The 13,952-nt window shown below is 49.2% G+C and overlaps 1 protein-coding gene and 1 long non-coding RNA gene across 3 annotated transcripts in view; one reads left to right on the top strand and one right to left on the bottom strand.

The window, feature by feature from the left end:
• Positions 1-571: 571 nt before the first annotated feature.
• Positions 572-5,051, top strand: LOC123575754. The gene is made up of 3 exons (XR_006700977.1): positions 572-697; positions 2,543-2,804; positions 3,486-5,051. It is a non-coding gene; the product is annotated as an uncharacterized LOC123575754 (long non-coding RNA).
• Positions 5,052-8,193: 3,142 nt separating this feature from the next.
• Positions 8,194-13,952, bottom strand: part of CMTM7 (CKLF like MARVEL transmembrane domain containing 7) — a 51,097-nt gene continuing 45,338 nt past the window's right edge. The window contains exons 4-5 of one of the 2 annotated variants that reach the window (XM_045436426.1): positions 12,029-12,110; positions 8,194-8,823 (exon numbers count right to left, since the gene is read on the bottom strand). In XM_045436426.1, the coding sequence (XP_045292382.1) occupies positions 8,810-8,823; positions 12,029-12,110 (96 nt within the window). In that variant the 3' untranslated portion in view covers positions 8,194-8,809. The remainder of the gene's footprint in view (positions 8,824-12,028; positions 12,111-13,952) is intronic. The other variant, XM_045436427.1, reaches the window with a different exon arrangement.

Genomic DNA, 13,952 nt, shown 5'->3' with positions numbered 1-13,952 from the left:
CTTGTTTAAGAAAGAAGATGAAGTTTCACTTCTGAAATACCACCACCTCCAATCTTACTTTTTACTTTCCCAAAGGCACACGTGATCTTGAATGTGGTATCTGTCTTTCCTGTCTTTATTGTCTGTACTATATAGAGAGATGTATCCATAAACAATGTCCGACATGGTATTTATGCTAGATTTAGCCATTCGTAGGTTGCTTTTTCCAATCGGTAGTATTTTGAAATGTATCTGATACACGCAGCTCTAGTTCATTCATTTTAACTACTATTTGGCATCCCGTGGTACGAATTTGCCAGTTTACTTACCTTTCCTCTGTTGACAGAAAAATTTTGATGTGGTTTGTTTTTGACCGTTTGAACCAGTGTTCCAGGGAACAGACATCTTTGAACATCTCACGCACGGGTGCAAGAGTTCTGTGTAGGTTGTGGACTTAGAAATTGTTGCATCGCAGGATGTGTGGGATTCCAACGTGGCTAAATATTTCCAAACAGTCTCCAAAGTGGAGACTTCGCGGCAGCCGTGTACGGGGGTGCTTTGTTTCCTTATTCTTGTCTTGCACTTAGTATTAGTTTGGCTTAAGAGTTTTGCTGATCTGGGGCTGAAATGGTCTCATTTTCTTTTACACTCCCCTTATGACTGGTGAGCCTGGGCGTCTTCTCATTCGGCTGTTGACTTTGTACGCTTCCCCACATCAGTGAGTTGTTCGTTTATATTCTTTGCCTTTTTTCCACCCTGATGTGCGTTTTTTTTTTTTTTTTTTAACTCATTTGAGAGTTCTTGACATATTATGGGTGTTATCCTTTGTTAGTAATGTGCCTTGGAAATATCTCCTCAAAGTCTATAATTTATATTTTAACTTTGCTTCTTGATACTTTGTCTCTTTGCTTATCGATTCTTGTTAGCTCAAGGTCACAGATGTTCCCTGCCTCTTTTTTTTTTTTTTTTTTAATTTTTTTTTTTTAACGTTTTTATTTATTTTTGAGACAGAGAGAGACAGAGCATGAAGGGGGGAGGGGCAGAGAGAGAAGGAGACACAGAATCGGAAGCAGGCTCCAGGCTCCGAGCCATCAGCCCAGAGCCTGACGCAGGGCTTGAACTCACGGACCGCAAGATCGTGACCTGGCTGAAGTCGGACGCTTAACCGACTGCGCCACCCAGGCGCCCCTCCCTGCCGCTTTCTAAAATGTTTAAAGGTTTGCATTTTACATTTAGTACTTGAATGTACCCTGATTTCTGTATGTGGTAGGAGCACTCCGTGACTCTTTACTCCTCTGATAGACAACGGCTGCTTCTACCAAGTTTATGCATATGCGTGGGTCTGGGGCTGGCTTCCTTAGGCTTTTTTTCTATACCTATGCCAATACCATAGTCTTGATAAAGTTGTAGTAACCTGAGGGCAAGTTCAAAATTGTTGTATTCTTAACACTTTGTTATTTGAGACACTTTTTCTTTCTTTCTTTCTTTCTTTTTTTGAGCTGGGGAGAAGGTCAGAGGGAGAGAGAATTTTTTTTTTTTAAATGTTTTATTTACTTTGGAGAGACCTAAAGACCGAGTGAGAGTGGGGGAGGGGCAGAGAGCGAGGGAGACAAAGAATCCGAAGCAGGTTCCAGGCTCTGAGCTGTCAGCACAGAGCCCAACATAGGGCTCAAACTCACAAACCACGAGATTATGACCTGAGCTGAAGTTGGATGCTTAACCAACTAAGCCAACCAGGTGCCCCTATTTTAAAGACTTTTTAAGAATAGTTTTAGGTTTGCAGTAAAATTGAGAGAAAGGTTACTTTACTTTTTACTATAAAGATACTTTTTACTATAAAATTTTAAGATTGATTTGGCAAGTTCCACAAAAAGCCCTAGTTAACTTTTTCTTGGAATTGCATTGAATTTATAGATTAATTTGGGGGAAAATGATTTATGATTTAACTTAACATTCGTGAACCTAGAATCTCCACTGATTTGGGTCTTTTATTGTTTTCCAATAAAGTTTGTGGTTTTCTTCAAAAAGGTCTTGTACATCTTTGGCAGATTTGTCCTAGGTACTTTATTTTTGCAGGTGTCCAGAATGGGATCTTTATTTTATTTTATTATTTTTAACACTATTTTATTTTATTTTTTAAATTAATTAATTTTTTATAATTTACATCCAGATTAGCATATAGTGCAACAGTGATTTCAGGACTAGATTCCTTAGTGCCCCTTACCCATTTAGCCCATCTCCCCTCCCACAACCCCTCCAGCAACCCTCTGTTGTCTGTATTTAAAAGTCTCTTATGTTTTGTCCCCCTCCCTGTTTTTATATTATTTTTCTTTCCCTTCCTTTATGTTCATCTGTTTTGTATCTTAAATTCCTCATATGAGTGAAGTCATATATTTGTCTTTCTCTGGCTAATTTCGCTTAGCATAATACCCTCCAGTTCCAGCCATGTAGTTGCAAATGGTGGGATCTTTATTTTAAAGATGACGTATTCTGATTAGAAAACTGAAAGATAGCTCTGAAGGCTTGCTTAAATTGAGGTCAGTCTTTTCCTTTTTTTTTTAAGGTTTTCCTGTGGGTGATGGCGCGTGCCTCCCGCCATCCCGCACGAACTGCACCCAAGTGGTCCAGATGCTGGCACCTGATCCCTCCCACCATGAAGGTTCCCGTCAACCTTTTAGTTAAAAGTTCCCATCCCTTGGCCTTTCTCTGAATCTGTTATCTGCGTTTACAAAATGGCGACTGTAGTTCCTGCCACTTTCATCAGCTAAAATTCTGCAGTAATACTCAGATTTTTAGCGTGCATATTTGACGTCAGGAAAACAAGGGTAATCAGTACTCCTGCTCGGCTCCCGAATGACACTAAGACGTGAGGACTGATGCCCCTCAGTTCTTCCCACCTACTGCATTGTTATTGCCTGGTAGTTTTTACTTTATCTTGTTTTAACACCTCCCGCACCTTCCACATGTTCCTCTAGGTGCTTTTCTCTAGATGTGGTTGCTTCGCATGACCACGCATACAACTGAAATATTGTGTCTGTAATTAAATAGCTGTGTGTTTCTGGGGGTGGGGGACGCTGCACCCTATGTATGGTATGTCTTCACCAGCCCAGTCCTGGGTGGCCCAAACACCTGACCACACAGGCCATGGGCCAATGTTACAGATACTGTTTACTAAATCTTGGGGTGGCGCACTCTGGCCGGAAGTCCCCCGTGTTCAGCCCATTGCACGGGGTGTCCGCTGCGGTGGGCCCTGACCCATTTACCATCCCTGGATGGCTGCAGCATCGCAGGGGACCTGCTTGGGCCAGTGGCGGGGGGTGGGGTGGGGGAGGGCTCTTTCATCACTGATTCTCGTGACAGGCAAGTCCTTTATTAAGCCAGCAGTGCAATAGGGAAAACACTATTTCCGTCCGATGGGTGGGCGACCACTTGCTGGTGAAGGTGGTTACAGGCTCAGGGGCTGGGCTGGGCCCTGAATCGGAAAATCTGTTTTCTTATCTCGATAGGACTTTCTGGAGCTTGCCCCACGTACGAACTGGAAGATGAGAATGTGAAAGTGGACACTGTTTCATTTAGGGCTCAGTAACGCTGGCAGTCGGCCGTCAGCAGCAGGAGGAGGTTCTCAAATCCAAGAGGTCGGAGGCCCGGAAGTGGAGGAGGTTTCACTGCGAAAGGTGCCAGTCAACGGCGCCACGATACCTGTAGTTCCCGGCGGTCTGAGGGGCCGGAGGCTCTAGGGCGGGGCATCTTCTCCCGCCTGAATGGCTTCCAAGATGTCACTGTTCGGGCCCTCGCTCCAGTGGACACGTGTCTGATGACTCGGGGTGGGGGCTGCGGGAACATCCCCAGGTTTGGAGGGACGGCCTCCGACAGCCAGTACGCGCAGCGGCCGGTCCTGCTGCGGGGCCGCTTTCGTAGTGGCGGCTACGTCTGTCCTAACGTGACCGGGAAATAGCTCCCCGAGTCGTGACACAGCTTCCAAGATGGTCGCGCGGAAGGCCGGACACTTGCATTCTCATTTACGGTCCTCATTTACGGTCCCGTCTGTCTCGCGTCAGCTGTGCTTGGGTGGCACCTGATGAGGCAAGAGCAGTTTTCTCCGTGGAGCCATTACGGAAGAGCTTGCGTCACCACCCGGAGTTCACGTGATCCTGGCCGTGTCCGATACGCTGATGCTCGATCGCCGGCGAATCCAGAGCGATAAAAATGTACGCTCCACACCCCTGCCCCCACCCCTAGAAAGGCGATCTAAAAACAGTGTTAGCAACACCCGAGGCCGCAAACCAAGAGCCAGGCATGAAGGCAGCAACACATTCATGCGCTTTGATGATGTCGGGCACTGGAAATGGACGTGACCACGTTCTTTAAGCTTCCCTGCTCTACAGTAACGCCAGCTGCCGGTGGCCAGCAGGGGTGTTCAACTTGAAGCTTTGAAGCTTTGCACGGCACCCCTGGCTCTGTGAAACCTTGCGGGAGAAGACAATGCACCTTTTCTGCTCCCAGGAAAAGGCATTGTTTCCGTTGTTAATGCTTGGCAAGCTTTATGGGTAAACGCCCTTTTTGGCTTGGCCTCTGCCTTATATGAGCCACCCAAAGAGGTCGCAGTGTGTGCATCGTGCGAGCAGTTTGTTGCAAAAGAGCAGGGAGCAGAGTCCAGACCGAAAAACAAACGTAACGCCCACAAAGCCACACGACTACAGCCAGTATCTAATAAATTTAGAAATATGTGGGGCTTCCTCGGGGTGGGGCTGAATCTGGAGACCCGGTCTCATACCCGATTCTTGCCCCTCCTTGTCCTGCCGCTAATTAGTGCAGTCCGGGTGCTATCAGCTCAGATGAAGGTCTTGGCTCCACAGGAGCTGTGAAATCCACTCTAGGTTTCGCTTCTGCTGTTTGTGCACCCTCACAGCCCCTAGCCGGTCTAGCCCCGCCTGGGCCTTTAATTCTGTGGGTCCCTGAGCTTTTAATCATACAATATACGTGTATGTGCAGGGGTTTTTTTCCGTGGCATTTAGTGGCCTCATTATCCAGGATTTTTATTTTGTAGGAAATCCACGGATTGTTCAAATGAATTGCGTGGTTGAGAATTTTAGTGGCTTCCTGCCCCATCCACCCCTCGTGGCCTTACTGGTCTTTCCCTTTCTAGGCCCCTGGCCATTCACCTGTCCCCAAGGCTGCATATTTTCTCACTGGGCCACTTCCACCAAAGTAGATGATCAGATGCCTTGCACAGGGCTTTGGCCATTGGAGTTATCTCCCTATTCCCCCTCACTCCTGTCTTCCAAAGCCACCCCTGAGTAAGGCTATTCATGCAGCCACCACATATTTCCTGCCTGTACCCACATATCCATCCGAACCATCTGGAGTGAAGATGAGAAGGAGATCGCTGATACGAGGATGTGTTACTGAGTTGGTCACCACTCAGTGTGACTGTTCCCTTGGTCCCACAGAACTGTCCCTGGAGAAGTGGTGTAAAACTTGCCTTAGGACAATTTGTCCCAGGAGAGAACAGATGTATCCACTGACTCCTGTGTCCCATTGACCAGTGTTCCACCCCAGGGCAGGAAGTCTCCTGCACTTGCCCGCGGCACATGTGTGGGTGCTGGGTGGGTCCCTGGGCAGCATCCACAGGACAGTCAAGAGGTGCCAGTGGAGGCCTGGAGCACAGCTGTGTGGTTACAGTGGCATGAAGTTGTCACAGCCCTTGCAGGACCGGCACTGCAGTGGTGGCTGGATGAAGAGAGATGTGAGGCCCACATTACATACAGCATGGTGACTGTTTCAATTACGGATAACTACCAGACTTCTATGCACTTTCTAGGCAACCCATGTAACTGCCGTAGAGCTACATATTAAGAAAAGCAAAGATGCGGTGGATGGAAGGATCTGGAGGTTGTGCTGGGAGAGGACAGACGGGAGGGGTGAGGCAAGGGGAAGCACACAGTCACAAAGGTTGGTTAAATGCCGCACTGCGCCCCGCTGCCACAAGAGGGCGCGCGCTGCTAGGCGAGGGCGCGCAGGGCGGCCACCTGCTCATCAGGGTTTTGTTTTCGCAGAAGAAAAGTTGAGGCCAGCTGCGACCGGTGGCAGCGCGCCAGCAGGCGACTCTGCCGGCAGGGGACCCCGGGGAGGGCCCCCGCCCCGCGCACTAGCTTGGGGTTTCGGGAGGAAGCAGGTGCTGGCCCGAGAAGCCTCCGCGCGCTCCGGCCTCAGCCCTGACTTCCTGCTGCCAGACCACCCTCCTTCCCGTCCCCGGAACCACCGGGTCAGGTAGGGTCGCAAACCGAGGGCTCGCGGGCTGCACAAAGCCTCGGCACGCATTTGGCTCGGCCCGAAGTGTATCTTTTAAAAGTTTATTTGGCAACCTTTATTTTTTTATTATTACTAGTTTTTAATGTTTTTATTTATTTTTGAGACAGAGCATGGGCAGGGGAGGGGCATAGAGAGAGGGAGACGCAGAATCTGAAGCAGGCTCCTGGCTCCGAGCTGTCAGCACAGAGCCCGATGCCGGGCTTGAACTCACAGACTGTGAGATCATGACCTGAGCTGAAGTCAAACGCTCAACTGACTGAGCCACCCAGGCGCCCCTATTTGGTAACTTTTAAAACTCAAATGTTTAGCCTAAAAATTCTCTCCGACACTTGGGGCATCTGGAGCCCTGGGCTGCCCTCCACATGCACCCCTGCCCTCGCAATGAGTTTTTAATAGTTTGGGTCAGGTCGATATTCAGCGTCACCATTATTCTGGCTGTTACTGCTCTACAGAACTGAGCCAAAGGGCACCCTTGACACCGCGATGTTACCTTTTTTGCACAACTCTGCATGGAGCTTATCGTGGTCTTTCTCATTTGCATAATTTTCATATACACAGAAAATGACAATAAAACCCCAGCAAGCCACCGGTTGCCTCATTCGCCTTACAAGGTCCACGGGCTCCAGTTACTCGCCCGGTGGTCTTCATGAGAAAGCCACTCAGTGTCTGGCTGCCTCCAACCTGGGTGCATTGCTCTGGCCCGGCAGCTTCCTTCCTGTCAGGGACTTCTGAACGCGTTATTTTTAAGCAGAGAAACCCACTTTGTCAATCTAGATCATATGAAACTCTATTATATAAAACAGGAAATATGATGTTAACACGAATGATCAATTTACACTTATAACATTTACTTATTATAAAGTCAGTCCATAATGGGGTACCTGGGTGGCTCAGTTGGGTAAGCGTCATGATCGTCCGCTCAGGTCGTGATCTCACGGTTCGTGGGTTCGAGCCCCGCGTCGGGCTCTGTGCCGACAGCTTGGAGCCTGGAGCCTGCTTCAGATTCTGTGTCTCCCTTTCTCTCTGCCCCTCCCCTGCTCGTGCTCCCTCTCTCAAAAATAAGTAAACATTAAAAAAAGTTTTTTTAACTATGCGTAACATAGAACTTAACCACTTTCACAACTTTTAGGTGCAGCTCATTGGCATTACACTTATGCTGTGCAGCCACCACCACATCCGACTCCAGAACGTTTCCGTCTTCCCGCTTGAAAGCTGTACCCGTTAGACACGAACTCCCCATTCCCTCACGCCAGCCCCCCGCTCCGGCAACCATGCTTCCACTTTCAGTCTCTGAAGTTTAACTACTCTAGGAATCTCCTGGAAATGGAATCACACAGCATTTGTCCTTCTGGCTTATTTCACTCGGCACAATGTCCTCGGGGTTCATCTATGCTGTAGTAGGTACCAGAAGTTCCCTCTTTTTCTAAGGCCACTTGTGCTGCTCGTGAGTAGTGCTTTGTTAGGTCTTGTGTGAACAGTACTGGCTTCCACCCTTAACATCCATTTACTCTGAAAATATGCAAATCTTGAGGGGCCAGGGTCTTCTGCATCCTTTAGTGTTCTCATCTCTGGGGAGGTGGGGGGGGGGTGGGTAGGGGTAGGGGGGCCCGGGGTGCATCAAGTGATTTCCCATGAGCTTTGTGGGCCCTGTCACGTGACTCCTGGTTTACAGCTTTCTCGTCCAATAAGAAATTGGCCAAGTCAATATTTTTATTACAAAACACATGCACACACGCCCCCCTCCACACATGCCCACACGCACACTCACAGTGGTAATTAAGACTGAGGCCTGCAACACGGGCTGACCACACAGTGCTTCTGCAGGCCCGCCTCACTTAAGAAAGAGGGTCTGGTCTCAAGAGGGGCTTCTTCCCAAGCTGGATAAATTAGGAGATGGCTTTGTTTTTTTGTTAATTTTTTTAAATATTTATTTATTTTTCAGAAAGAAACAGAGCGTGAGCGGGGAGGGCAGAGAGAGAGGGAGATTCAGAATCCGAAGCAGGTTCCAGGCTCCGAGCTGTCAGCACAGAGCCCGACACAGGGCTCGAACTTTTGAACCGTGAGATCATGACCTGGGCCGAAGTGGGAAACTTAACCGACTGAGCCACCCTGGTGCCCCAGAGAGAGCTTTGTTTCTATAAGAGGATTTAAGGCAGCTTCATCCCCCTGAGGAATGTGGAGTAGAAGCAGATTTAGGCAGGAGTATTCAGAAACCCTCCGCTGTGGTAGGTAAGTGGGGTCATCAGTCCCTGAGACGGTTGGTTCTAAGAGCAGGAGGAAGAGACCAGATTTCCCTGCAGGCTGCTTTCGTTCCCAGGCGGCGAGGACTATTCTCCAAGGAAGACCAGAAAGGCTGAGAGCGGCTCAGGAGCCCAGGAGGACGCCGAGGGCCCCTCTTGTGCCCAGCAGTGTGGGCAGGGCTTTGGCACAGGAGCAGAGGTTCAGAAGCCTGTCCTGGGCGCCGGCCCCCCGACGCTCCCATCTCAGAGCCTGCCTCAGGCCGGGGCGCAGGGTGTCCTCAGACAGCGGCATCTTGGGAAGGAAGTGGCAAAGTTAGGACGGCGGGCAGGGCAGGCCCACCCAGAAGCCACACATCAGGAGGCTGCCCCCCAGCTCTGCTCAGAGCACTTCCTTCCTCCGCCCAGCAACAACTACCATTGGAATTCGTTTTTTCCTTCTAAATACATTTCTTCTTTTTTTTTTTTTTTTTTTTTTTTTTAACGTTTATTTATCTTTGAGACAGAGAGAGACAGAGCATGAACGGGGGAGGGTCAGAGAGAGGGAGACACAGAATCTGACACAGGCTCCAGGCTCCGAGCTGTCAGCACAGAGCCCGATGCGGGGCTCGAACTCACAGACCACGAGATCATGACCTGAGCCAAAGTCGGACGCTCAACCGACCAAGCCACCCAGGCGCCCCTCTTTTTTTTTTTTTATGTTTATTTATTTTTGAGACAGAGAGAGACAGAGCATGAACAGGGGAGGGTCAGAGAGAGGTAGACACAGAATCTGAAACAGGCTTCAGGCTCTGAGCTGTCAGCCCAGAGCCCGTCGCGGGGGTCGAACTCACGGACCGTGAGATCATGACCTGAGCCGAAGTCGGCCGCTTAACTGACTGAGCCACCCAGGCGCCCCTCTAAATACATTTCTAACAGAAAAGAAAAAAATTAGTACGGGCGCGGGGACAGGGGGTTTCTATCCTTCCTCTTCCCCACCCAGGCCTATCGTCACAGGGACTCTCATTGTGTTTGCGGTTTCTTTGGGCTGTTCCTTCATAATTTTAAGTCATAATTTTCACCTTCAGATGTTACACATAACTGTTACATTCTCTACTTTTCTTCATTGGTTTTTTTAAAAAATTTATTTTACTTATTTATGTATCTATTTATTTAGAGAGTGAGAGGGGCAGAGAGAGAGGAGAGAGAGGAAGCAGGCTCCACACTCAGCGCAGAGCCCGACACGGGGCTCGATCCCACGACCACAAGATCATGACCTGAGCCGAAGCCAAGAGTCAGGCACTTAACCAACTGAGCCACCCAGGCGCCCCCTCATTGATTTCTCCCTTAAACAGCTTCAGCGAGACAAAATCTACCTACCGTACAACTCACCCACCTCAAGTGGAGGCTTCATGTCCACAGTTTCCGTGTACTCACAGGACTGTGCGAACACTGCCATGCTTCTAGAATACTTCATCCCTTCCAAGAGAAGGCCCACACCCCTCTGCAGTCACCTCCCCAGCTCCTGGCAACCTCTGATCTACTTCCTGCCTCTTTGGATGTGTCTCTTCTGCCCGTTTCATGTAAACAGAATCCTACAGCCTGTGGTCTCTTGTGACTGCCTCCTCTCCCTCAGCTTCCTGTTCTCTTTTTGTCAGTGACTTCTAGAGGGAATCGGAAGCTAGTGGAAACGTTTCTTCGGGACAACTCAGACCATGTACTGTACACACTCTGATATTCCTTTAGTTATTTTTTTAAGAGAAAGAAAAAGAACAAAGACAGGAAGGGCTGGGCTAAAGAAAAAGGTGGATTAATCAAAATACCTGGCTCAAGCTCTCAGCAGTGTTACCTCTAGGAATGCATTCTAGAGGTAGAAGATATTAGGCATGAGTATGGGGCTATATTTACAAGTGTGTTCTTTACAACACTGTTTAGTAGCAAAGAATTAAAACAAAACAAAACAAGACAAAAAACCACAGTGACCCCAGACAGGAGACAAGTAAACTATGACACAGACATGCCCTGGAGTCAATGCAACAGCACAGAGCCATTAAAAGTGATGGGACAGAGGGGCGCCTGGGTGGCTCAGTCGGTTAAGCGGCCGGCTTCGGCTCAGGTCATGATCTCATGGTCCGTGAGTTCGAGCCCTGCGTCGGGCTCTGTGCTGACTGCTCAGAGCCTGGAGCCTGTTGCAGATTCTGTATCTCCCTCTCTCTGACCCTCCCCCGTTCATGCTCTGTCTCTCTCTCGGTCTCAAAAATAAATAAATGTTAAAAATAAATAAATAATAAATAAATAAAAGTGATGGGAGGGACACGTGGGTGGCTCAGCCGGTTAAATGTTCGACTTCCGAGCAGGTCATGATCTCACAGTTGTGGAGTTCGAGCCCCGCATTCGGCTCTCTGCTGTCAGCACAGAGCCCGCTTCAGATCCTCTGTCTCTCTCTCTCTGACCCTCCCCAGCTCGTGCTGTCTCTCAAAAATAAACACTTAACAAAAAGCGATGGGAGAAGAGGGGCACCTGGCTGGCTCAGTCCTTAGAGCATGTCACTCCCGATCTTGGGGTTGTAAGTTCGAGCCCCAAGTTGGGCACAGAGATTACTTAAAAATAAAATCTAAATACGTACGTACATAAAATCTTTTTATTTTTTTTTATTATTTTTTTTTTTAATTTTTTTTTTTTTCAACGTTTATTTATTTTTGGGACAGAGAGAGACAGAGCATGAACGGGGGAGGGACAGAGAGAGAGGGAGACACAGAATCGGAAACAGGCTCCAGGCTCCGAGCCATCAGCCCAGAGCCCGACGCGGGGCTCGAACTCACGGACCGCGAGATCGTGACCTGGCCGAAGTCGGACGCTTAACCGACTGCGCCACCCAGGCGCCCCCATAAAATCTTTTTAAAAGCGATGGAAAAGAATCCCCAAACAAGTGGGGAAAATGTCTCATAGATGGTTAAGTACGAGAATGAGAACAGGTTACAAATAATACCTGAAGTTGGATCGTTTAACAAAAGCAACATATGTATGTATCTATACATCTTTGTATCTGTCCATCCATCCATCCATCCATCCAACCAGAGAGAAGAAATACTGGAAGGACAGACACCCAGTAGGTGCTATTTCTGGGTAGTGTGATGATAGACGGTTTTCATTAAAAATATTTTGTTTTTCTTATTTGCATTTTCAAAATTCTCTACACTTTATTTTTGTCATTAGGGAACTTATTTAAAGAAAATGCTTCACCGGGGCACCTGGGTGGCCCAGTTGGTTAAGCGTCCGACTCTTGATCTCGGCTCAGGTCACGATCCTGTAGTTTGTGAGATCGAGCCCCGTGTTGGGTGCTGCGATGACAGTGCGGAGCAGAGAACCTTGGGTGACACCTTTCCACCTTGGCCCCCCCAACGCCTCACGGTGGGCGGCCCTTCCCTGTTGCTGAACTCCAGACCAGGCTGTCCTCCCGTTCCCCGGCAGAGGGAACTCTGCTTTCAGAGATCATCTGTGTTCGGGCAACCAGAACTCACCTGTTGACTGGGTCACACACGAGATCTTGTAGGACAGCCATATGCTCGCCAGGCAGAGGAAGGTGGCCACGAAACCGAAGATCTACACAGGAGAGAGAGCAAAGGAAGTTCCCAGGCCGAGGGCCAATCACTCAGGCTAGCCGCCCTTTGTTTCTCATCCCTGCGCCTGTTTCTGGACCAGCTGTGGCCAGGAGGGAGCCCCGGGGAATCACGGGAGCTGACCACCCGGTCCCTGCTCAGGTGCAGGAACGAGGCCTTGTGTCCACGGCTCCCCCAGGAGGGGCCCTAGTGCGGGCCTGGCAGCCAGGCTCTGGCTTTCACCTCCTGGCTCTCCTCACTCTAGGCAACTTCAGGGCCCACGTTTGGGTTTGTGTTTACCACTAAGCTGGGGCCCAGACACTGGACTGTAATTACCCGGGGCTAATGAAAGAGAAAAAGGTGAAGTTGTGTGTTTTAATTTAGGGTTTTAAATTTCTAATGTTCAAATGGATCTTACTGATGTGGCAGCATTGCATTTCATTCATTAATGGCTTTCTGTTCTGTGTCACTTTATAGCCAGGCAAGAGCCCGAAGCTGAAGCCCTGACAGGCAGTTTCATGTCTGCAAACATTGAAACAGTATTAGCCTAAAATGAATAGGGCAGCGCACCTTTCTATTCTGAGGCTGCACTCTGTGCTCAAGCGGCTGACCTAGCTTATCTAGGAAAGCTGACCTAGCCCAGTCCAACCTCATTTAACGATGAAGAAAGAACAGGGCGCCCAGAGAGGAAAAGGGTCTCGTGTGAGGCTCCTGATGGTCGAAGAGACTCTGCTGTCTTCGTATGAAACTTTGAAGCCTGTAGCCATTTCCTTACTTGTCAACAACACCAGCAGCTGCAGCAAGTATAATTTATTGACCACTTGCTATGTGCCCGCCCGTGTTCTAAGCCCATTAGGTGTGCTGATCCTTTAAACTCCTACCATGTTTCCGGCTGGGTGATGTGGGTACCCTCCCCTCCCCCTCATTTGGCAGCTAAAGACAAGGAAGGACAGCAAGTCAACTAGTTTGCTCAGGGCCACAGAGATAGCGAGGGCCAGACATGGGATCTGAGCCCTAGGAATCAACAGAACCCTGCTCTGTATTTTTGCCCAAATGTTCCCAGACTTGCACATGGCCTCAGGTTTGCGGCGCGGCCAGAGCCACGGCTGACACACAATAGGAGGAGCCCAGGAGCAGCCAGGCCACGGGCAGGATTTCCAGCGTTTGGTTTTCTTTTCAGGCCCGGCCTCTGGTTTACATAAGCGGCTGCTCCCACAGGCCCACACCCGCTCCCCTCCCCCAGGTCCCTTTCCTTGGCTCCCTTTGTACCGATTGTCTGCACCACATAATTAGCCTATTGGAGCCTGTCCTAGCCCCTCATTGTCTGTCCTGCACAATTAGCACATTATATACTATCCCGGTCCCCAACTGTCTGCACTGCATAATTGAACAGTTTATTATATCGCTACATAATGCTATTCTGGACAACAATGCCTTGTTTGCTAATTGTTTCATGCGCCTTGGCCTTGACTCCTGAACTAGATTACCATTTTCTCATAAGCAAGGTCCGTGTCTTTTTATTTCTTCTGGCTCCCTCATGGCCAAGGCTTTGTCCTAGGCACAAAGACGGTGTATGATAAATGGGGCTTATTGGAATTCTAAGGCTAACAGACACAGTTATGTGCAACCTGAATCCTAAAACCCAGTGGGAGCCTCCCGTGTGGCTCTGACACAGTGGGCACCAGCCGGCCTGTAATCAAGCAGGTGGGAACCTGTAGGTAGCATTCACTCCCGTCCTTGGGGATTGCAGGGGTGGGGAGGGGTGGCTGCTCGAGGCACTGAAGGCCCATGAGTGTTGAGAGGCTTGGCTGCCCCCCTCCCCACCTTTGGAGGACAGACCCCACCC

Source organism: Leopardus geoffroyi, chromosome C2 (genome assembly GCF_018350155.1).
Source record: "Leopardus geoffroyi isolate Oge1 chromosome C2, O.geoffroyi_Oge1_pat1.0, whole genome shotgun sequence".
Classification (NCBI taxonomy): domain Eukaryota; kingdom Metazoa; phylum Chordata; class Mammalia; order Carnivora; family Felidae; genus Leopardus; species Leopardus geoffroyi.
The sequence above is the reverse complement of the archived record's forward strand: the minus strand, read 5'-3'. Positions and strand labels throughout refer to the sequence as shown.